The sequence below is a fragment of the Mesocricetus auratus genome, unplaced genomic scaffold (assembly GCF_017639785.1).
Source record: "Mesocricetus auratus isolate SY011 unplaced genomic scaffold, BCM_Maur_2.0 Super-Scaffold_100015, whole genome shotgun sequence".
Classification (NCBI taxonomy): domain Eukaryota; kingdom Metazoa; phylum Chordata; class Mammalia; order Rodentia; family Cricetidae; genus Mesocricetus; species Mesocricetus auratus.
The window spans coordinates 46,045,299-46,069,961 of NW_024429198.1; the positions used below are offsets into that span (position 1 = coordinate 46,045,299).

The window sequence follows — 24,663 nt, forward strand, 5'->3', positions numbered from 1 at the left end:
TTCCTGAGCAGTTTAGATTACAGGTCTGTAACGCCAGGTCCAGTTGAAGATGTCTGATGGCGGACTTTTTTCTTTGCTGTGGTTTCTGGTAAAGCTTTATTTGTAAAAACCGGCAGCAGATCCTCATTTTCTGTCCTCTGACTGCCGATCTATACATGCCCATGGTTGTCCCTTAACCCACACAGGCTTGGTTTGGCGTTTCTCACAGTGCCTCCTCTAGTAGGCCCGCTTAGCCTTCAACTCAGTAGACTTCTACTTCAGCCTCCCAGGTGCTAAGACACAGTGTGCACTGCTGTCCTTGCTCTGTTTGGGGTTTTTATTTGTTTTGTTTTGTTTTTTCCAGACACAATTTCTCTGTGTAGCTTTGGAGCCTGTCCTGGGACTTGCTTTGGAGACCAGGCTGGCCTTGAACTCAGAGATCTGCTTGCTTTTGCCTCCCAAGCATGTGTTGTTTGTTTGTGGGGTTTGCTTCCCCTTTAAACTTGGTTGATGTAAAGAAGTTATGGATCCACACCAGGTGGACCTGTGGACTGCTACCCTAAGCTGTAATCTCAGCTGGAGATTTACAGCATTTCCCACTCCTTTCCTGGTCAGTGCTTAGGCTCAAACTCAGATGCTTGCACACTGCGGTACCACCAAACTACACACCCACCGCACGCTGTACACCTCCCGTCCTACACCCCATGCCCTACACCTCCCATCCTATACCTCACACCCTATACCTCTCGTCCTACACCTCACGCACTACACCCCACGCCCTACACCCTACACCCTACACTTCACACCCTACACCTCCCATCCTATACCTCATGCCCTACACCCCACGCCCTACACCCCACGCCCTATACCCCACACCCTACACCTCCCGTCCTACACCCCACACCCTATACTCTACACCCCACACCCTATACTTCACACCCTATACCTCCCGTCCTACACCCCATGCCCTATACCCTACACCCCACACCCTACACCTCCCGTCCTACACCCCATACCCTATACTATACACCCCACACCCCACACCCTACACCCCATACCCTATACCCCACACCCTATACCCCACACCCTACACCTCACACCCTACACCCCATACCCTATACCCTACACCCCACACCCTACACCTCACGCCCTACACCCTACACCTCACACCCTACACCTCCCGTCCTATACCCCACACCCTATACCCTACACCCCACACCCTACACCTCACGCCCTACACCCTACACCCCACACCCTACACCCTACACCCCACACCCTACACCCCACGCCCTATACCCCACACCCTACACCTCACACCCTACACCTCCCGTCCTACACCCCACACCCTACACCTCACACCCTACACCTCACACCCTACACCCCACACCCTACACCTCACACCCTACACCTCCCGTCCTACACCCCACACCCTACACCTCCCATCCTACACCCCACACCCTACACCCCACACCCTACACCCCACACCCCACACCCTACACCTGCTGATGAGAACAAATTCAAGTTTTGATGTATGCAAGTGTCAGGATGGGGAAAGGACAGGCTAATTCTTTTCATAAAAACATATATTCCTAGTTTGGCGCTGCCATAAGGAAAAGAAGACACATAAGCAACTTTACGTTCTCCAGCAGCCACATGGTAAAAGTGACAATGTCTGAGACACATTTCTACTTAACTCAAAATATTACCATTCCTACATGGAAAGGGAGCACTATAAAAATCATTGAGATATTTTAGACTTTTTTTTTTTGGTTCTATGCTTCAAACTTCAGTGTGTGATACATATCAAGGAGATTTTATTTTGGCCTGTCTGCTCGTTCAGTGACTAACCCTGCATGTGGTAGCTGGGTGCTATATGAGACCAAACAGCCAGAGAGAGTGATGGGCTCTGATGGACGTTTCAGGCTATGAACAATGACAGTCAGAAACATGGACCCGAGGAAAACTCATCGAAAGACAGACAAGAAAGTCTCCAAACCAGACATTAATTGAGGACTGTCCCTAGAATATGCAGCACCAACAGGAGGGGATCGGAAAATTATGTGAGACAGCAACAGAAAGAAAAGAGTGATAACCTTTTATCTTCCACCACTGCCCAAAGTCCAAGCAAATTCAGATCTCTACAAAGGGCTGAACCTCAGAGAGCATTACACTATGGAAAAGACCCATGCAGCTGCACCGAGCAACCAGACCAAAACCAGATGCCTAAGGCATAAGCCAGTGGTCCAAACACCCACAGCCCAAATGGTCCAAAGTTCAGAACCTTGATGTGGGCATTTTTGGAGTGTGTGTACGTGTGTGTTTCATGCGTGTTTGTGGGGCTTGGAGGGATGCATGAATGTATGGAGGCCAAAAGTCAACCATGGGTGTCATCCCTTAGGAGCAATCCATCATGTTTTGGAGACAGGTTTCCTCACTGGCCCAGAGCTTGCATAATTAGTTTGTTGTCCAGTGAGACCCAAGGATCCACCCATCTCTGCTTCCCTAGTATTGGTGTTCCAATACATTCTATCACTCTGGTAAAATATCCTGACCAAAAGAGGAAGAAAGGGTTTAATTTGTATTTCTAGGTCACAATCCAGCACTGAGGGAAGTCAAGACAGGAACTTAATGGCTCAGTGGTTAAGAGCACTGGCTTCTCTTCCATAGGATCTGGGTTCAATTCCTAGCACCCATATGGCAGCTCACAACTGTCTGTAGCTCCAGTTCCAGGGTATCCAAGGCAGAAACTTAAGCATGAACCTTTAATAGATACCATAGAAGAATGCTGTCTGCCAATTGGCTTGCTTGAACGCTCATGCTTAGCATGCTTTCTCATACAACTCAGGACACCTGCCTAGGGAATGGTGCTACCTACAGTGGACTGGACTTTACTGTATGCATTAGCAACTAAGGCAGTAACTCCACAGGCATGCCAATCTGATCCTCAACTGAAGTTTCTTCTTGCCAGGTGACTAGGCTACGTCAAGTTCACAATAAACAATAAACAGGATATCTGGAATCATAGGGGCATACCAGCTTTTTTATGTGAGTTCTGGGGACTGACCCATGCTTTTATGGCAAGCACCTTACCCATTTAGCTATCTTCCCAGTCCCCAGGAATTTTGAGTAACAACATAACACCCTACACGGAAAATTCCAGGTCATCAAACTTTGTTATTATTAAAGAGAATTATTAACAATATGATACAGAATGATCCTCAGGATAGTGTGTGTGTGTGTTTGTGTGTATGCACATGTACACACGTGCGTGCGTACATGTATGTGTGTATGTATGAACATAAATGAATTTCATGTTCAGAGTTGGGTCCCCTTTCCCAGATAGCTCATTATATACACATAAATATTCTAAAATTTGAAAACATGCCAAAGCAGAAATACTTCTGTTCCCATGAAGTTCAGAAGGGAGTCCCTCAAGCTGCATTAACTTCCCCCTACGTCAGAAGTTTAGAAGCAAACGAAAACGGCCACCAGACTAGACCACTAACTTGCCCTACATTTAAGGACAGAATTTGGACCTTTGTATATATATTTTGTACTTGACCCTAGATTTAGCCCCTCATCTGAAGGGCCAACAGCAATTTTCTATAGTTGATGTTAGTATCAACAGAAGGTTGGAAGGAATACAAATAGGTACTCCTTAAAAAGAATAATATTTATAGAGCCATAGTCTTGAAACTACAGCCATTGTGACCATGTGGTTTTGAATTGCCTTCTTAGTATTTTTGAGTCACACCTGCCCTAACAGATAAGAGACAGGATCATAAAATGCAAAGCTTGGTGAATACAATATAAACCTATATATTTTTTAATAATTTCATTGTTGTTGTGGAATGTAAATCTGGAAATCAAGAGAAAAAGCTTTTCTATCCTTTTCAGCCCGATTTTCAAATCCTTTATAAGGTACTATGTAGTCAAGAGAGATCTGAAAAATTAAAACACTGGTCTTCATAACATTTTTATAATTGTGATTTTTATTCAATCTTGTCTATTTAGGTTATAAACACTACTCTTTCTGTGTGTCTCTCTGTGTGTCTGCCTGTCTGCCTGTCTCTCTCTCTCTGTGGCTATATGCACGGGTGTGTGCTCATGCACACCTCTGGCACATGTGGAGGCCAGAGGACAACCCTCTGGATTCTCTCCTTCCACCTTGACATGGATTTGAAGGGAGGCCTTTAGGCCTGCCCCATTTCTATTTTGCAATAGGGTCTCACTCTATAGTCCTGGCTGGCCTTGAACTCACTGTTTAGCATCAGCTTGTCTTGAATTTATGATCCTTCTCCCTAGGGTTCCTAAATGCATATACCATGGCATTCTGAAAGTGACATCTGGACATGTACTCCATGTCCCAACTTGTGGAAGCCATACAACCATGGCCTTGAGTAGCCTCAGCAGGTCCTATCCTACCCTTGGCATTGGCGAGGCCACACTGTTCTTCTGATCAAAGGAAAACAGCCAAGAGCACCACATGCAGGCATTTCTGAGAGTAACATCCCCACGTTTGCATTACCTTGACTCGGGGTATTTGGTGAGGGTGGCCAGGCTGCTGGTGTACATGTGGCCACCCACATCAATGTGGACGGGTGCATTGGACTTGGTGAGCTGAGCTGGAGTTGGAATGCCTTGGTTGTTCAGTGGCGATGCAGGGGATCTAGTGATCAGGGGTCTTGACATATTGGGCCGACTGTCCTACAGAGAGAGAAGCACATTTAGATATGGTTTCTGCTGTTAATGCAAACAGAAAACACAGATCATAAGAAATGAGCGAGTGAGCACCAGTGATAACCACTTGGTAATACAATCTGGAAATCAGCAGGTTCTCTCACTTTTGTTTTAATGATTATCAGCAAAGTAAGCCCTGCAACACGGAGAAAGAAAACTTCATGTGCCCAGGATCCCATTCTGATGACTCCGAGGGCTTATTATACAAATGAATTTTCACATTATGCAAATAACAAGTGGCTTGTGGAGAAATTCCATTCGTTTTCAAATGAAAAGATAATAAATGCCTAAAACAATACACACCCAAATAAAGCATGTGTGGTTTATTTTTCTCTTTGAAAACTTCCTCATTGTTATGCACAAGGAACTAAAGCAGTTCTTAGCCATGTGTATTCTAGAAGACAGTTTCCTAAAGTTCTATTTTTTGAATCACAAAAGAGTGTTGCACAGTTCTAGCCATCAGCTGTTCAAAGAGACACCATGGGTTTATCAATCAATAGATTTTTTTTAAAAAATCAAAAACCAATTACTTGCTTCCTAGTTCTCTCCCTGCGAGTCTGTGGCTCTGGGATGCTTCAAAACCAACGGAACCCTCCAGCGGTAAATACGTGCTTGCGGATCACAGACAAGATCCTCTGCTGTGTCCTGACTTCTGAAGAGAACACGTTTCCAAGGTGAAGAAGATGAGGCAGATACTGCTGTCACCATTTGTGGTCACAGCAGCCAACGGCGTCAGGTGAGCTAGCAGACTAGGGTGAGGGCAGCAGCAGGAGTGTGTTCAAGGGACCACACTCCTAAGAACGGAAAGGATGCCAGCTGTCCCAGGATACGGCATAAATGCTCAAACACAGTGGGTGATTCCGAACTACAGGCAAGCCACATCAAGTTTCTGGCTCTCCACAATGGTCAGCTGTTTGATGACTCAACTAATGATCAATTGAGGAATAAACCGAAAGAGCATTATGAAATACTGAATACAGAAAACACACACACACACACACACACACACACACACACACACTCCATTCTCAGATTTGTTATTTAGTCAAAGACTGTTTCCAAACACACTCGCCATGTATGCCAAAAACGGTGGGTTACATGAAAAATGTCTCTGAAGTTGCTTAGTCTTGTACATAAAGTGCGAGTGATAACATAAATTTGCAAAGCATCATGGGTCTCTTGATCCTGGAACAGCTTGAGGAGTTACCTGGAGCTCAACTGTTAGACCACTTAGGGTTAAGCCCAAGTCCAGGCTGGGCAAGCTTTCCCAGACAGTCACTAGAACAGTGAGGTGACGGGGCCTTGCACCAAATGTTTACCATCTGTGTGGCGCTCTTCTGCATGGCACATGAAACAGAGCCCAGAAACTGTCACTTGAAAAGAGTTCATTTTTCAGTTCCTAAATTGGGTGGCAAATCCGTGGGTATTCACTAGCGTGTTCTTTACTGTATTTTTCAATAATGCAAAAGAGAAATTAAGAACACAAAAGGGTACTTGGAACACATAAAGAAAAGGAACTGAAAGGGTTATTGGGGGGGTGGTAGGGGTAGGGGATAGGATTGCTCAAAGCCACAGATGGTAGAGCATAGCACGGTTAAGTGGTATGGTAGCATTTTCAATTCTGGATGACAGAAAACATACCTTACCCCTAAAAAGTGACTAAGGGCTGAGGAGATGGTACAGTAAACAAAATGCTATCTGTGTAAGTATGAGGGATGGAGTTAGAATTTATATACACCCTGGCCCATGAGTCTATAAATCTGTGTTCCTACTGCCCAAGGAGTAGTAGAGGCAGGAGACTGCCTGGGAGCTTTTGAGTCACTATCCTGGTGCAATCAACAAAGGGATCGTCCTAGTTGTGTGTGGGGGGGGGGGGGTTGGGGTTATTTGGCTCACATTTCCACACTGTAGGCCATCACTGAAGGAAGTCAGGGTGGGAACTCACGCAGGGCAGGAAGCTGGAGGCAAGAGCTGATGCAGAGGCCATGCTTACTGGCTTGCTCCCCAAGGCCTTCTCTGCCTGCTTTCTTATAGAACCCGGGACCAGCAGCCCAGTGGTGCCCACCCACAATGTTCAGAACACCCTCCCCAAATCAATCACTAAGAAAATGCTCTACAGGCTTGCCTGCAGCCCAGTCTTATAGAGGCATTTTCTCAGTCGAGGTTTCCTCCTCTCAGATGACTATAGATTGTATCAAGTTGACATAAAATTAGCCAGCACAACTGACCCTTGTCAACTTGACACACAAAACATCACAATTAAGCCACAACCTTTCCTTTCCCGTTCATCCCCAAGATCATGCATTAATAATGACATCACAATGTAAACCTTCGCATTTTAGAAGGCTGAATTTTTAAAGATGTTTGAATTTGTATGACTTGTGGGACTTTTTAAGTTTGAAAATGGTTTACATTGTGATGTCATTATTAATGTATGATCTTGGGGATCAACAGGAAAGGATAGGTTGTGGCTTAACTGATGACTATAGCCTGTGCCAAGCTTACACAAAACTGTCCAGCACAGGACCAATTCCCTAGGTTGCCCTCTCATCCACATGTATGCTGGGACTTGTGTGTGCATACATTCACAGACTCACACACCCACACATGCATGTGTCATACACATCACACCCACAAACCTCACAAAGCCCTAAGAAACCACTTTTTAGCAAATACCTATCGGGCCTGAGCTGCTGCAAGGGCCACGTCTGGGCCTGTGATCCTGCTGCAGCTGGGGTCTATGCTGATGTCCATGGCCTGTGTTACCTCAGGGGGCCATTGGAACCAGGCAGGAGGGAATGAGAGGGCCATGCTGAGTCATTTCCGCCCCGGTCATGTCCCCCCCCCACTGGCACTGAGAGGGCTGGAACCCACACTCCAGAGAGATGGTTCCACCCCTCACCACACTGAGGAACTGACATTGATGGCATGAGCTTAGGGGAGCTGGCTCCACCCACTCACCTGAGGTGGGGGCCCCAGTAGCCGGGACTGACCATCTTAGCTACCACCCAGGCCCACAACTAGGCCTGGGGTTGGCTCACCCTAATATCTACCCCATCTACGGCCTGCTGGAGATCAGGAAGACACTGGTCCCGTGGAGCGATACCCGCAGGATCTCCATGACTTGGGGCAGCCATCGGGTCTCTGAGAGGAGGTGCGGTGAGGATCCTGTGATGGTGGGTACCAGAAAGCAGAGGCTTTGAACCAGTGGCTCATGCAATGAACATGTGAAGTATAGTAAGTCTCACTGGACAAGTGGTGCAGTGTGTGACACACTGTGGCTCCCAGTGCCACCAGGATGACCGAGAAGTGATGGCGAGGAGGGAAAGATTACAGAGATTTTTTTGTTTGATTGCTTGTTTTGTTTTTTAAAATTTTCTTTTGTTGGGGTCCTGAAGGGGCGAGGGGAGGATATGGGGGGACTGGGAGGTGAGCAGAATTAGGGTGCATGGTGTGAAGTTCACAAAGAATCAATAAAGAAATTATGTTTAAAAAAAAAGGAAAAGAAATCCTACTATGTGGCCTCCGGGATTGTTTCCTGGCTCTATTCACACACACACACACACACACACACACACACACACACACACACACACACACACACTCACACACTCACGCATGCACGCACGCACGCACCCCTGTTGCAATTCAGCCCACCACAGCAGTGCAGTCTGTAATAGCTTTTCAATTGGACACATTCTATACCCTGCCTGAGGGTGCTCACAGGAAATGAACAGATTTGCAGGGTTAATACTGCAGTTAGACTGTGACCTCATTCAGCACAGCTCCAACACGGCCAGGTCTACATGGAAAGAGCAAAAATCCAAAGCATAACTGATTGGTTAAGGGTTCCAGATCTCTACCATTTACATCATAAGTCATACATGGATGGCTACTGCTGAATTTAAAATGAAGCCAGAATTTCTTCAGCTAGACATGGGGAGGGGACAGGGCTTAGCTCTTAAGGGTAAAGGTTAGAATTGAACTCTTGAACCTTCTGGAGTTTTCTCCTAGACTCTGCCCCATCCTAGTACATCCTCCAGTACATACCCCACAGAGAAGATCTTGTAAATTTTGTTTCTTTTTGTATCTGTGTGCATGCACATGTGTAAGGGTACACATAACACGTGCAGAAGCCAGAGGTGCCATTCCTAGGACATCTCCCACTTTGATTTTTGAGACAAGATTTCTCACACCTAGGGGACTTGCCAGGTAGGCTGTGCTGTCGAGGCACTGAGCCCTGGGACTTCCCCTGCCTCAGCTCCTCCAGGGCTGGATTTATGAATCTGTGCTACCACCACAGCGGGCTTTTTTCTCATGTGTAATCTGGGGACTGAAACTCAGGTCCTCAGGCTTGCAAGCTAAGTACTGGAGTCACCTCCCCAGCCCCCAATAAGATCCAGGACAGAGGTGGCCAGTGACAGAGTGGACGATTACTTTTCCTCATGCATACACTGGGTACTTAGGCAGAACTACTGTTACCTGCCATGTGACAGCTGTCTCCCTCAAAGCCTAAAGATGAAGCCAGGGTCCAGGGTATAAACTGAGGCCTGGAATCTGCCACCCTGAGCCTCTTTTGTCTCTGGATGGCATGTTGCTTGGGTAAACGAATGTTTGTGTGGGTTGGAATTTCTGTCACCTGTTCTGGTAGAACACCTCCCTTTGAGGCAGGTTGGCCTTGGGAGACTTGGCCTGTCATGCTAAGAACAGCTTCTGGCACGGATACAGCAGGGTTCGCTAGCGCCTTCCTGACATGGATGCAGCAGGGTTCGCTAGCGCCTTCCTGACATGGATGCAGCAGGGTTCGCTAGCGCCTTCTTGACATGGATGCAGCAGGGTTCGCTAGCGCCTTCTTGACATGGATGAAGCAGGGTTCGCTAGCGCCTTCTTCGGTGCTGTTTTCCAGCTGTTTCTGTGCGATCATTCACCTGCCAGCACCGTGGTCTGCACATATCTGTCGGCGTTACTTCTGCAGACAGGAAAACCACAAACTCGAACCAGGACGAGTACAGAGGACTTGGATGCATAGCTGAAGAATTGGCTCGGGGCACGGAAGCGTGTTCTGAAAGCTGCTCACACGGGAAACGGTGTCCAATAGCAGCTCTCTTGGAACTGCCTCCGCCCCCAGATAAGAAGCTGTGCCCTGGCTCTACACTATGTACTTCTGTCCTCCTGTGGCCTACGGCCCTTTCCTTCCTTGGTATTAATTAACATCACCCAAGTACCAGGAATGGTACCAGGCGCTGGGCACACAGTGAAGGAGAAAGGCTAGCCCCAGGTGTGGGTACCCGGGAGATCAGCAAATGGTTGTGATTAGGGGACGAGAAGGCCAGGTGACATGGCAGCTTCATAGAGGATCACTTAACACTAGTGGAGCTTGGGAGAGACGATGGAAGGTCCAGGAGACAGTCTAAGCCCCTGGCATGGGTTTGGGAGGGACACTGTACGTTGAGACCCAGACTGACAAGCAGGAGAGCAAGAGTGTTCCAAAGAGCTCACTAAGGTCCCAAAGGGGAAAGGTGCACCCTAGAAGTTAAAGTTTCAGCACAGCAGAGGTTTCAACCATTCACTTGTTACAGCCCTCAAGAAACATCCTTACGCCTGTAAATGAGGAAGAAGAGGCAATGAACTAATGTTTGCTACAGTGGGAATGTTGCTCACTGAGCTGCCTGGTGGCCACAGCCGGCATCTGAAGTGTATCCAGTGCCATGGATGCTTATTTACTGGTTTTTGCAGAGACTGGATCTCATGTAGCCCAGGCTAGCCTTAAATTCACAATAAAGCCACATCTGGCCTTGAACTCCCGATCTTCCAGTTCCCGAGTGCTGGGATTGCAGGTGTGTATCACCATGCCCAGCTCCCAAGCTTTTAATTATCATGAATCTGAATCCATTTGAATCTTAACCTAAATCACCCTTGTGGACTGGCTATCATCTTGGACAACAGAATAAAGTATGCTTGACTTTTTCCTGTTTTGGGAAGGCAGCTCATATCTAATGTTATCGTCCTTGGGATAGGGAAGCAAGGGTAGTTTGTGGCTTGTTGTTGCTGTTTGTTGTGTTTTGGCTTGGCATTTGCTTGGCTGGCTTTTGCTTTTGAGACAAGGAGCTAATGTGTAGCTCAGCATGGAACTCAAGGTCCTCCATCCCAGGAGTAGGGGCCCTACCATACACTCACTCCCCTCATTCTTTCGAGCAGCGTTTCTGCCGTCTACATTGGCATTATGACAAAAAGAAGAATGAAAAGAAAATCCACATTATGAGGGAAGAATGGGGCCGAGATCGGACAGATGGTCATCGGACACACAAGAGCACATGCTGTGTGTCTGTCCACGGGAAGTGGCAGGCAGGACACATCTGTAATGACAGAGGTCAGAATACTGTCCATTCTCTGGGGATGGAGGGGCAAGCCTCCGGAGAGCTGGAGAGAAGTCTGTCCTCACTGGGTGTTGCACAGGCACACCTGAGGCCTATGCATACTCAAGATGTCTCTCTCTCTCTTCTAAACGCTAGGTAAAAGTAAAAGTAATCTGTAAAGAAACACACTCTTGTCAAATCACTCTCTTGATCAAATACTTAAATTTCAGTGAAATACTGCCTAAAAACAAAACAAACAAACAAACAAAAACGACCATCAAGGGCTGGAGATACGGCCCAGGGGTAGAGCACTAGTCTACCATGTGAGAGGCCCTGGGGTCCATTCCTAACAGTGGGGGCAGGGTGGGTGGGGAGTGGTAAAAAGGTGCTTATTATTTCCTTTCACAGAACTTGCTAAATCTAACTGAACTACTCTGGCACGAAGCAGCCCTCTGGGACTTTGATTTCTAATTCCTCCCTTGCCCATATCTGGCCGGCGCAGATTTCCCAGGCATGTCAATCGGTTTATCTCTACATTAACGTCTCCCAGCTGCTTCTGTTTGCTGCCTCTCTGTACCTTGATCATCCATCTCACCTACCCAGCAATGGTTTGGGGAAGAAGAACCCCTCAAGGGATTTCACTTCAGGCATCTTCCCACAGAAGCTAATGAAAATTTGTCTCTTCAGCCTAACCTGGCTGTGTGCGGTTCAAACAGGAGCCCTGGGGCACCGCCTCAAATAAAGGAACTGAAGTTTACACCCAAAGTTTTAATGACTTTATCTGTTACGAATGCATGGCCCTGTCTTATGTCACTCTTACTTTCAAGTTGGACTCAGGTCTTTCACTGGGGAAAGAAACCGGCTTCCTAGTGACACCTCCAGAGAGGCACGTGCAGGGGAAAGTTCTTGCATTATTTTATATTTTAATTTATAGTGTACAATATAGTAGGAAAGGAGTGTGGTACAGATTACAATCATTCCTTAGTTTCAACTAAGATGAACCAGTCTGTCTCTTTCTCTCCCTCCCTCCCTCCCTCTTACACACACACACACACACACACACACACACACACACACACACACACACACACACACATTGCTAGCATCTGTACACTATCTATGGCATGCCCAGGGAAAGCAGCACTCTGACTCACCCTCTTTCAGACACCCTGACAGCCATTCCTAGCAAGCAAACTATAATCAAAGTCTCATGGGCCAGGACCTGCTCCCTGTGACAGAAATCTGTGGTTGACTTGGGCATGTTAGTTCAGGAATGACACAACTCTATTGGACTCTCAGTGATTCTTGTAAAAATCGCCCCTTTGCCCGCCATTGTCCCTTAAGCCTACCACAAGCTTCTCCGTGTCTGAGCACTGAAGGAAGCTGCTGTTTCTCGTTCACTCCAGCACTGTTCACTGGGCGTTCCTCATTGCTAAGCTTTGCTTTCTATTGACTGTAAATAAACAACAGAATGAATTTGAGCCCAGGGAGAGAAACAAAAAAATTCTTTTCTGGTCATTACATAGTTTTTTAAAGACCAACACGCACCAGCGTGCTTCAAATCTTATGATTCCTGTATTCATATCTCCTTAGAAGGAGAGGGAGAGGGAGAGGGAGAGGGAGAGGGAGAGGGAGAGGGAGAGGGAGAGGGAGAGAGAAATAAGGGAGGAAGGGAAACAGAACCTCAGTATTGCCTTTGTAGCTCATTTCCAGAACCACCCCACATTCACACTTGAAAACAAACCCCAAACTGGTGTAGGCCTATAGTACAGTTTAGTCATGTTTCCATCCCCAAATTGTACTGACTCACTTTCTTTGTAAGTAAAGGCCATCTTCAAAACTTTCTAAGTCTGGCAAAGTTCTGTGCATAGGTCATATCTAGCGTGAAGAGAAAGGACCTGTGTGTGTGGAGTCTGAGGACCTGGGTTCTGCTCAGTCCTGTGCTCTGTATGACCCTGGAGAAATCCAAACCACACACTTCTAGCTTTCTCTCTGAGCTCATACAGGGATGAGCCTTCCAATCTTCCAACAGGTAAAGATGGCAGGAGAAGCTGGGCATAGTAGCCCATGCCTGTCATTCCAGCACTGGGAAGACTGAAGCAGGAGGATTGCCTTAAGTTCAAGACCTGTTTAGGGTACATAGTGAGCTTTAGGCCAGGCTTGAATGAACCCCCTGTGTGTGTGTGTGTGTGTGTGTGTGTGTGTGTGTGAGACAGAGAGAGAGAGAGAGAGAGAGAGAGAGACAGAGAGAGAGACAGAGAGAGAGAGAGAGAGAGCTGGGGGTATAGCTCAGGGCTTGCCCAACACCTCTAAAGCCCCATGCCACTCCCTATCACTGTAGAAGCTGGGTGTGGTGGTGCACACCTGTAACCCAGCACTCAAAAGCTGGAGGCAGAAGGATCTGGAGTTCACATCATCAGTCACAAAGTGAGTTAGAGACCAGACTGGGCTGCATGAGATCATGTCTCAAAAAACTGAAAAGTACAATGGAAGATGAGATAGCGCTTCTGCAGAGGGTGCTCTGCATAGAGAAGGGACAAAAGGCTGTTACAGCACTGTTACAATAACTGGGATGACACACCCAAAGAGACAAGGGAAGGTGAAAAGTATTGGTTAAAATCCATCCTGGACAGACACAGATGTTTCCTCTTATCACCATCTCTTACAATACTGTAGAACACTATTTACATAGTGTTTACATTGTATTAGGGATAAAAAGTAACTTAAAGTCTGTAAGATGTGCACAGGTTCCATGAAGAAAATGTATCATTTTACATGAGGGGAATCATCTCAAGACACCTGGAGCCTTCTGCCCACCTAGAGAAAAGTATAGGGAACTTGTTACTATCTTTGAGGCAGAGTCCAGGGACAGGACTCCCTGGATGTGATGCTTCTGGCTGTAGAGGAAGAAGAGACAGGATAGAGCATACCAAGACGCTAACCACTCTGAACAAACTGCAGCTAGTGGGCAGAGAAGGAGGCCAGCACGGTGGGCTCCTGGAGGGAGACAGTCTTGCTGCTGCATCTTAATTTCATGGAAAGAAATAAATGAAAAGTATGGTATGCTTCCAAGTTGGTTTGAAATGACCTCTAACTTGTTACACAAATGTGCAGTTCTTTCTGAAGCTGAAGTCATGCATATCGCTATTGTATAGTGGTCAGGGCGTGGTCACTGCTGTTTGTGTATTGCAACGCACAGGGTGTCTAGCACATGGGTAAGTGTCCTCAGTGTGCCTCTCTTTTTTTCTTTGGAAGGGTGAAATATGTATCTGAAAGCTCTGTCATTAGATTACCACACTGGAGCCATGAGAAGAATACCCAGTTGTCAATATTTCTCTTTCTCTTTTTTTTTTTACCAAAAGGAAAATGAACTTGAGAAAAACAACATATTGATGGAATTTTGTTGTGTTTTGAAAATTATATTAGACATTTCTAACAAACTTAATTTTATAGTAATCAAATACATATTACTTAACATTATATATTAATTGTATTAATTAATATTAATTTCCACAAGTACAAATGTAGCACTAAAGTGGCAGAGGAAAAGAATATTTGCTTTAAAAGTATATCAACAGCAAGACCCTGGAAATTACTGTGTCAAAACATTAGGAATTTGGAAGTTTTAAAAAAGTGTTTATATATGTGTGAATATGGACTCATATGCACATGTATGGAGGTCAGGGACAACCTCAGGCATGCTGACTTTCACATGCTTTTTCAGACAGTTTCTCCCAGGCCTAAAACCCAAGCAGACTAGACCAGCTGGCCAGTGAACCCACCTGGTTCCACCTCTCTAACACTGAGGTTACCAATGAATGTTCCTACATTTTTAAACAAGGGCTCTAGGGGTTGAATTCAGACCTCATCCTTGGAGGGCACTCATTATATTGACTGAGCTATCTGCTGGTCTCTTAAAGAATCAATCCTACAAGAAATGAACAGCAAACCCTATTTTGAAAGAGGGAAAAGCTAGGGTGCCATTGCTCCAGGACATCAGTTGGGAAGGCTGTCAGTACAGGCTACCTCCATAATACTCCATAATAGAGATTTTTAACAACAGAGAAGGACCTGGAAGATGGAATTCAGAAATGGAACTAGGAGAAACTGCTTCCTCCTCTTCATTCTCTCCCAGAGAGAATGCAGAAGAGAAAATCAAACAGGCCTCAGGTCACGGTACGCTCATGCCTAGCAAACACAGGGCCTCTTTAGCTTGTTCCTGAAGGCCAGAGGCAGAAACCCGTGGCGCCCACACTCTTGAGGCCAAGCTGGCTTTCTGTTACCTCTTCCCAGAAGCCTGCCTTCCAGTCGCTAAGACCCAAGAAGGGCAGAATGAATCAGATCCAGGGTCAGACAAAATCTCCCGTGATCCTGGAGGTCAGGGCTCTGCAAGTCTCGTGGGGAAGATGTGAGTAGCAACAAGGGTTTGGCTATGACACAATGTCTAGCTCAGAGAGCCTTCTAGGCTGAAACCAGAAACCTCTGTGAGATGTTAAGCATTATCGCCTTTTTTACAGAGAAGGAAGTTGACTCTGAGGTCAAGTGGCTTAGCCTATAATTACCTAGTAATGAATTTACTGTGATATTTTACACGCTGGCCTTTGTGTTGTGAGATAAGGCTGCCGCTCTCCTATTACCCATGTGTCTGCCTTTCCCAGAAGGGGTGGATTTGACATTTGTACCATCCACATTCTTTCTGTCAGTCTGTCTAGGGAGGGCTATAGCAAGTGCAAGGGTCATTACTGGTCACAGAGGAGGCAGAAGGCAGCTGTCCAAGCAGTGGACACCCCCTTCCTCCATGGACTCTGCATTCCTCACCTCAGGAAAGTGGCATTCGATTTACCCCCAATTCCTACTTCTATGGACCACATCTACCTCTAAGTAGGCACTGTTATGACTGCCTACTGACTGCTTAGATGTACCCATGAATGCTCCTTGTCCTGGGATGGGAAAATGGCTCAGTTGACACAGTGCTTGTCTTGAAAGCATGGGACCCATGAATTAGCCCCTAGAATCCACATAACAGTTTGGGATCCCAGTGAGTGCTTACAATGCCAGCACAGACAAGAGGCAGGCAGGGAGATCCTCACCTTAGCTACCTGGTGAATTCCAAGCCAGTGAGAGGTCCTGTCTCAAACAAGTAAGCACATAACCTCTGAGGCACCCAAATATGTCTTCTCTGGTACACACATCTCAAAGGGGGTGGATGGCATTTTTGAGAATGATACCCACAATTGCTGACTTACACACACACACACACACACACACACACGTATCACCACCACCATCATCCCTTGCCTAGTAGATTATCAAAAGCTAATTGTGTCTCCTCAAACCTTAACTGAGTCTCTAGGAACCCTATCCCTGCTAGATTTTTAATGCTCAGTTGCTTGCCCTATCTGTATTAAACAAATAAAAATTAAGCTGTGCAAATTTATGTATTCATTGAAAGCTCACTGACTCATTTATTTAGGAAATGCTCACTGGCTACTGTATTTGGAACCAGGCTAAGGCACTGTGGCCATCAACTCCTCAGGGAGTTGAGAGTTTACTTACCAATGGCTACATGCTCAGAACTTCTTGGTGACAAGAGATGCTTATGAATATAAACCCCTTTTTAAGTTGTCATGTTTTATATCGGGGGTGTACAGTCATCACCAAATGTCTGGCCATATTCATAGCTGTGCTGGGATGCATGTGGCCTGTGGCCCACAGCTGGACATGCCTGCTATGAGGACTACTTCTAGGTGCCCCTACCTGAGTCCCTTTGAAGGCAAATAATACTTTGGTACAGAGAAGAAGATACTTCTCTTGGTCTCACAAATCTAGGGCATATCATTTTAAAATACAGTATACCTATATTTGGTATTTCCACATCACAAGAGTCTTCTAACTTTGACCCAATTACTTTTTTGGTTGTTGTGTTTTATGTATGTGTGTTTGAGTATGAAGGTGTGTGTGTGTATGAAGGTATGTATGTGTGTGTGCATGAGTATGCAGGTGTGTGTGTTTATGAAAGTATGTATGTGTGTGCATGAGTATGCAGGTGTGTGTGTTTATGAAGGTATGTATGTGTGTGCATGAGTATGCAGGTGTGTGTGTTTATGAAGGTATGTATGTGTGTGCATGAGTATGCAGGTGTGTGTGTGTGTGTATGTGTGTGTGTCTGTGTGTGTAGGTCAGAAGGTAACTTTGAGTGTCACCACTAAAAGGAATGCCACCCACCTCCTTTGAGACAAGGTCTCTCATGGGTTCTCCAGTTGTTGGATGACAAACATGTGCCACCATGCCCAAACCTTTTCATGTGTGTTCTGGAGATAGAACTCAGGCTCTCATGCTTGTAAGACAAGCACTTGACCAACTGAACCATTTCCCCAGCCCCCAGTTACCCTAGAAAGAGGAAGTCCAGTTAGTGCCTCTAATGGTGCATATGTCAGTAAAGATTCCTAAACTCAGAACTGTCTTTCCAAGGACACGGTGAAGAAGCAACTAAGTTTCCCCCTAAGCCACGTCAGCAATGCTCACATTGCCCGTCTCTTACTTTAGTTTCCCCTTTATAACACGTACATGTGGTGGAGCAGATGGTCCAGGATGCTCTTTCTAGCTCTGAATTTTCATGATCTATGGTCTTAAAAAGTACAACACTCTGAGACTCAAACATCTTAAGAAAGCTTGTGTTTCGGGAGGTCAGAATGAGAGTTCTGAATCCCTCCGCAAGAATGAAGAATTGGCAATCAGAAGAAAGGCACTCCTAAAATAGCACAGGCAGAAAAGGAAGCCAGCTCAGAAAGAGTTTTCAACAGCCATACTATTTTCTCCGGCTGATGGGGAAGATTAAATTTTAATCACTGTGTTACATTGTATTTTCTTTCACTTACAGGGAGGAAACAGCCACCAAAGCATGGTGTTTGACTGCAATATGCCTACTTTGCAAAGCCTTTCCTGAGTAGCCTTGAATAGGAGTGTTGAATACATGTTTATATCATGTATTGCTCCGAAATCTCAGACTGTGTATGAGATTCCAGCACTTGGGAAGTTGAGGCAGGAGGATTGTGACCTGAGAGACTAAGCTGGGCTATACAGTGAAAATCTGTCTCAAATACATAAAACATGGGGCAATCTGTATGCTTCTGTGTGGAGTGTATGTCTATGTGCACACGTGTGTGTGCATGTGTGTGTGTGCATGTGTCGAAGCCAGAGCGATACCGGGCGTTTCCATCCCATTGCTCTCTGCCTTAGACTTTGAAACAGTCTTTCACTGAACCTTTGGCTAACCTTGTGGTCAGTGTGTCCCATGCAGGAATCCTCCTGTCTGTAACTCTCTAGTGCTGGGGTTAGAGATGCGTGCCACCATGCCCAGCTTTTACATGGAGCCCGGGGACTAGATTTTGGGTCTTCATGCTTGTGTGGCAAGCATTCTAATGAGTGCCATCTCCCCAGCACCAGGGCATTCTGAAGGAGTTTTTCTGAAATTCTTCAACAGAATGCAAGAAATCTGCTTTAGTAACATGAAGTATATTCTGTAAAATAAAGTGAGCATCCCTTATAAGCCCAGTCAGTGTTTATCTTTCCAAGTGACCTAGCAGGTGATAAACACAGGGAAAGCAGGCATTTGAGGGATGTGTTGATGGGTACGCACTGGATCCAATGGGCCATGCGTCCCTGTGGGTAGGCACGCCTGAACTCTAGTGCTTTGCCAAAATCCTCCTCACAGAAGACACCTGTTGTTCCCTGGGGTCCTTGCTCTCAGAGGCATGGGCTTAATTTCTCCTGCTTGCTTGGGTCATCCTAATTCTTAGTGTCGCATCCCCAGAAGGGACTTGGTATGGAGACAATAAATGTGGAGGTGAAGAGATGGGCTCCTCTGGCTATCTTCTTATGACGTGGAGGGAACAGGTCTGCAAGCAGCCAAATGTAACTGTGAGACCGGCGCTCACAACAGGACTGCTGGCCCTAGTGTCAACAGTGTGCAAACATTTCCAGGGATCATCTGGAGAGGGCAGTGGTCTCTGGGACGTCTGGCTTAGCAGACGGTGTTGACTGCCAGGTGAGGTTAGGAAAGGGGGCACAATCACGTCATCTTGGCCCTCAGCACTTGATGGAGCTATTCTTTACAAGCTCCACACTGAACAGGAGACATCTGTGTTCTAGAAGACATTGCTTAAAATAAACACCCAAAGGATTAAAAAAATGAACCGACTTAAACTTTTCTGAGACAGGGTCTCCTGGAGCCCAGGCTGTCCTCACTTACTATGCAAGTGATTATGACCTTAAACTCTAGACTTTCCTCACCATTACCCACTAAGCACTGGGTCTACAGGCATGTGGCAACACTCCTGCAAAAATGTTTCTAAAGATCAACCTGACTGGGAAGAAAAATTGCTATGAAAATGAAAATACCATGCCTTCTATTTACACACTGACTTACCAGATAGAGGTGTTGTTTATGAGATCCAAGAACCCCAAAGACTATGAATAGCCATGACCTTTGTGTTGTTAGAGGGTAGAGAGGGGGGAAGGCAAGAGCGGTTATTGTCTTTTACAGAAAAGGAATAGCAACGCAGTCATCTGTAGATCAGGGGCTGGAGGCCAGCAGTGGTGAGGACTCTGGGATCGAAGCTCATATCCTCCATCTCAGACACGCTGTCTCTGTCGGGTCGGTGTGGTAGTATCTGGCCCGCCAGGACCTGGGCTGTACTTCTATTTGTGCACACCAGGGAGCCTCGCAATTCAAGATAACAGAATGCGAAGTCTCTTGTGGTTGCTTGTAAAAGCTCCAGCTATGGTTTATGACATGGTTATTTAATCACAAGCCAGTAAAAAATGTCAGGATGGTGGGACAGTGTGTCGGTTAAATGTGATTTGTTTGAGGATAAAAAGAACCACGCCTGGATAAACGGGAAAGGCCAGAACAGCCCAAGAGAAGAGAGCAAGGAGAACTCAGATGCAAAGGGAGACAGGCAGGAAGTGAGCAAAGAGCTGACAGGGTGGCAGATGGGAAGAGAAAGTGCAGGAAGGAAAAGAAGAGATGGACAGGAGGATCACTGTGTGTTGGGCTTGACTAGTTTTATATGTTGTTTGGGTTTCTTTGAGACAAGCTCTCACATACACTACGCTGACCTTGAACTTGCTTGTAGCTGAAGATGACTTGAACTTCATGGTGTATACATATAGTTGTGCTGGTCTGAATAAAAATGGCACCCATAGGTCCATAGGGACTGGCACTATTAGGAGGTGTGGCCTTGTTGGAGGAAGTGTGTCACTGTGGCCTTTGAGGTTTCAGAAGCTCAAGCCAGGCCTAGTGGCTCATTGTCTCTTCCTGCTGCCTGGGGATCCAGATGTAGAACTCTTAGCTCCTTCTCCAGCACCATGTCTGCCAGCATGAAACCACGCCTCCCGCCATGATGATAATTGTGGTCATGGTGCCTCTAAACAATACAGGACCCTAAGACAGCAATGTATGTGTTTATGAATGTAGCCATGTGTGCACATGCTGAGGCTGGAGGTCACCATCGGCATGTTCCTCTGTTGACCCTCACTTTTTTTTTAGTGAGAAAGGTCCCTTAGTGAATCTAGGGCTCACAGGTTTGTCTGGACTGGGTGGCCAGCAAGCCCCCAGGGTGCTCCTGTCTGTTCCCTCCTGCACTGGGGTAGCTTTCATGTAGGTGGTAGGATCTGAACTCAGGTCTCCATGCTCACACAGTAAACATGTGACCGACTGAGAAGTCTCCCTAGCCCTGTGACCTTAAACTTCTGATTCCCCTGCCTACACCTCCAAAATTCTGGGATTATAGGCACGCATCACCATGCCCAGTTTATGTGGTATGCGATCAAAGTTGGGGCTTCATGCTAGGCAGGTACCGCATCAGCTAAGCTGCCTTCCTGACCACTGAACTCACCAGCGATTCTGGAAGGCAGTGTCTGCGGCCCTTTTGTTTGTGGGCAGTTCCCCTGTTTGTCCCAAAGCAGTCCTACTTTGTCACCAGCTTTTGTGATGAGCAGTCTAGAGAGGTTTGGGTCCTCCAGTTCTTGCAATCTGCTCCTGTCACCTGCTAATCAATCTGAATGACCCTTCTCAAGACCAGGAGGTAGAGGCCTAAGTATTTGGAAAACCAAGTAGACGTATTTTTGGCCTTAGTGGGAAGTTTTCCAGTGCAGAGGCTCACGGATAAATGCTGATAAATAGAAGCTGGAAGCCCAGCTACAGTTGTAGTGAAACCATGGAGTGAATGGCCCTCGCTTCCACACAGAACTTCATGAAATGCTTGGTCCCCTTTTGTGCACAGTAGATGAACAAAGTGACCATGATGGGACCAGGCCAGGGTCTCTGTGATGGAGTGATCTGATCTTTTCCCAAATCATGACCACAGAGTTCTTGTCCTTTAGGGTAGTGGCCCTCAGATGCCTCTGGTTTGCTCCACCCCTATCTCACCCATCAAAACAAAAAGACTAGCTTCACAATCTCACAGTGTTCCATGTCACGTGGTGTGCAGGTCAGTTAGAGAAAATGTCAACAGTAATGAGAATTCAGATTCTGTGGAAATGAAGTTAGGATATTAATACCTCCTTGGACAAAAAACAATGTTGTCACAAGGCCCTAACCCAGGAATCACCCAGGGTGATGTGGTGACAGGTCAGAATATTAGGACACAGAGTACTGTATTGGTTTAAAACACGACAAGGAAGTTGCCAAACAGGGATGACTCTGCACCCCTGCAGCACAGACAGACAGATAGACCAAGACAGCCAAACTTCACCCTAGTTCTCATCCAGGATTTTCACCAATGAAATACACTATCCAAAATCAGACTTGGAAATCAACCAGATGGAGGTTCGTCCAGGAGGGGAGCTGTAGGCTTGCTTGCTGGACCATCTTTACCACAAAGCTGGGTTTGGTAGGCACCAAATAAGCATTTGTGGAATGCAACAACACAATGTGGAATTTCAGGAGGGAATTAGAAGGCACCCCATTAAACGGCACCCTATCATTCACCTTTCTTCATCTCTCCCAGAACCACGTGAGTACAGAGAGCAGAGGCAGAGAAGGAAACCACAAAATTAACCCCGGGATGGGAGAGAAGCAAAACTTCAAGAAACAGAATGCAACAATATAGGCTTGTGACATTAAACACCCAGACCATGAGGAAGGCTACAAGGAACCGTAAACTATTTTCAGGTATAATACTGTGAGCTGACAGCCATGCTTCAAAATTTTCTGTTTGGGAAAAAGTTGTCAACACTTGAGCAGCATGGGATGGAGGCAGAGTGGACCAGTGCTCGCACTGAAGGCCTGCTGCTGCTCATCCACCCTGGGGGAAGCACACAGTTTCCCAGCCATGGCAATAGCAATCGTCATGTCTCTTACAACTACAACTTAAAAAAAAAAACACCTCATGGGCAATAGTAACAAGTCATGGAAAATATTTGTTTAGTGCCTAGAATATAACTCAAAAAACAAAACAAAATTTGTCACTTTCAATACCAGTTTTCAAAATTTTGCAAATGAGCATTAATTTTTTAGTTAATGACAACTTTTGAGAGGCATAAAATGTCAATCTCACACATGTTGCTTACTCCCATCCTCATTCCCTTGTTCTTTTTGTTTTTCTGGGTGCTAAGCTATGCAATCCTATCACTTCCTATTCTGCATAAAATGCAGTTGTGACGCAAACACCTAGAAAGGTAACCTCTTTGTAGCTGATGTGGAGTGTGGACCAGTGAGTTTCTGGTAGTATTAATCACCAAGAATGACAAGCAGAGCCAGATATGGGGAACACCCCTGTTATCCCAGAACTTCGGAAGCAGAGGCAGGAGGAGTGATGAGTTTCAGGCGAGTTCCTGGTTATCCAGTGCTACACAGTGAGACCCTGTCTCAAAAATCAAATAAATATATGTATAGTGAAGTAATTCTTTTTATGGCTTTTACTTCATTCTCAAAGTTGTTTAATTACAATTTCTATACCAATTAGCAGTTATCCTAAGGGCAGCAGAGATGGTGTCTTAGCATTACTATTGCTATGAAGAAACACCAAGACCAAAAGCAATTTGGGGAGGAAAGGATTTATTTGGCATAAAAATCCAGAATCACATTCCACTGAGAAAAGCCAAGGCATGAACTCAAGCCAGGCAGGAACCTGGAGGCAGGAACTGATGCAGAGGCCATGGAGGAGTGCTGCATACTGGCTTTTTCCTTGTGGCTTGCTCAGCCTGCTTTCTTATAGAACCCTGGATCAGGAGTAGTGCTACCCACAATAGGCTGGACCCTCCCACATCATTACTTAAGAAAATGCCCTACAGACTTGCCCACAGCAGATCTCATGGAGTCATTTTCTCAACTGAGGTTTTCTCCCCTTGAATGACTATAGCTTGTGTCAAGTTGACATAAACTGTCCAGCTTAGGTTACTTGGTAGGTAAGACCACACAGTGTTCTTTCACAGGACTCAAGTTCATAACCACTTGTATCTCTAGCTCCAGATAATCTGATGCCTTCTTCTGGCCTCCACAGGCACTGGGGGCTCATGTACACACACACACACACACACACACACACACACACACACACACACACACACACACCTCTAAACACCAGAACTATGCTTAAATCTGAAGTACTGTTTTTAGTTTGTATTCAGAAAACTCTTACGATAGCCTTAGACAACCTCTATGTAAAGAATTCTCACTTAAATAGAAGTGGTATCAGAAATAGAGAACATAAGTTCTTATTATGTTTAATTTTTTGATATTAGGCACTTTCCATACAGCCCGGGGCTAGCCTCAAAGTCACAACCCTCCAGGCTCCTGCTCCCAACAGCTGTGCTTATTGGTATAAACTAGAATGCTTGTCTCCTTCCTATGCATTATATACCCAGATAAGCAAAACTGAGGCCCCAGTGATGCTAAAACAGTAACTGCTTGCTTACACACCACTCCACTACTTTTGGAAAAGGGGTTTATTGAAACCAATTTTTAAATATTCTCAAATCTTTATATTTGAAAATGCAACGCCTTCTAATTATCTTAAGCTAAAAGGTAATCTACTCAAGTTAATAATAGTGGCTGTAATTTTCTGCTCCACTCTTCACCATTTGGAGGAGATGGCCCAAAATTTAATATATTCAGTCTACCACTTATATAAACTAAGACTCAAATTCCATCGCTGGAATAATTTTAATAATGTCCTTGCTATCCTGATCCACGTACTTGATGTACAGCTATTAAAATGTTAAACAGATTAAGCAGTGATGGCCGCGTCTCTTTGTGAAGCTATATTCAGTTGCTCTAATATAACTTGGCTGTGTGATAATAAAGAGCAAGATAGGAGGAGGTAAGCCATTAGCATACTCAAAATGTAAAAAGTAACTGTGGAAAGGGCTGTGGCTGCCCTAGGTAAAGGCCATGTATTCAGCACCAATTGCTCCCATTTGTTACTCTTAATTTAAAACTCTGTAAGAAAGCATCAAAATCAATTCTGCTCAGTCTTAATGAGACAGCTCGAGCAGGAGTCTATTCACTGGACCTGTTCTAATTAGCATGAGTATGTCCTCAATGTCAAATCTGACAACACACTTAACGAAATTAATGTTCAGC

General features: G+C 45.7%; 1 protein-coding gene across 3 annotated transcripts in view; it reads right to left on the reverse strand.

Moving 5' to 3' along the window:
• The window catches only part of Kctd1 (potassium channel tetramerization domain containing 1), a 196,493-nt gene that overhangs the window by 42,877 nt on the left and 128,953 nt on the right, over positions 1 to 24,663 (reverse strand). For all 3 annotated transcript variants that reach the window (XM_021234967.2, XM_005065361.4, XM_005065360.4), the window contains exon 2: positions 4,508 to 4,686. In XM_021234967.2, the coding sequence (XP_021090626.1) occupies positions 4,508 to 4,686 (179 nt within the window). The remainder of the gene's footprint in view (positions 1 to 4,507; positions 4,687 to 24,663) is intronic.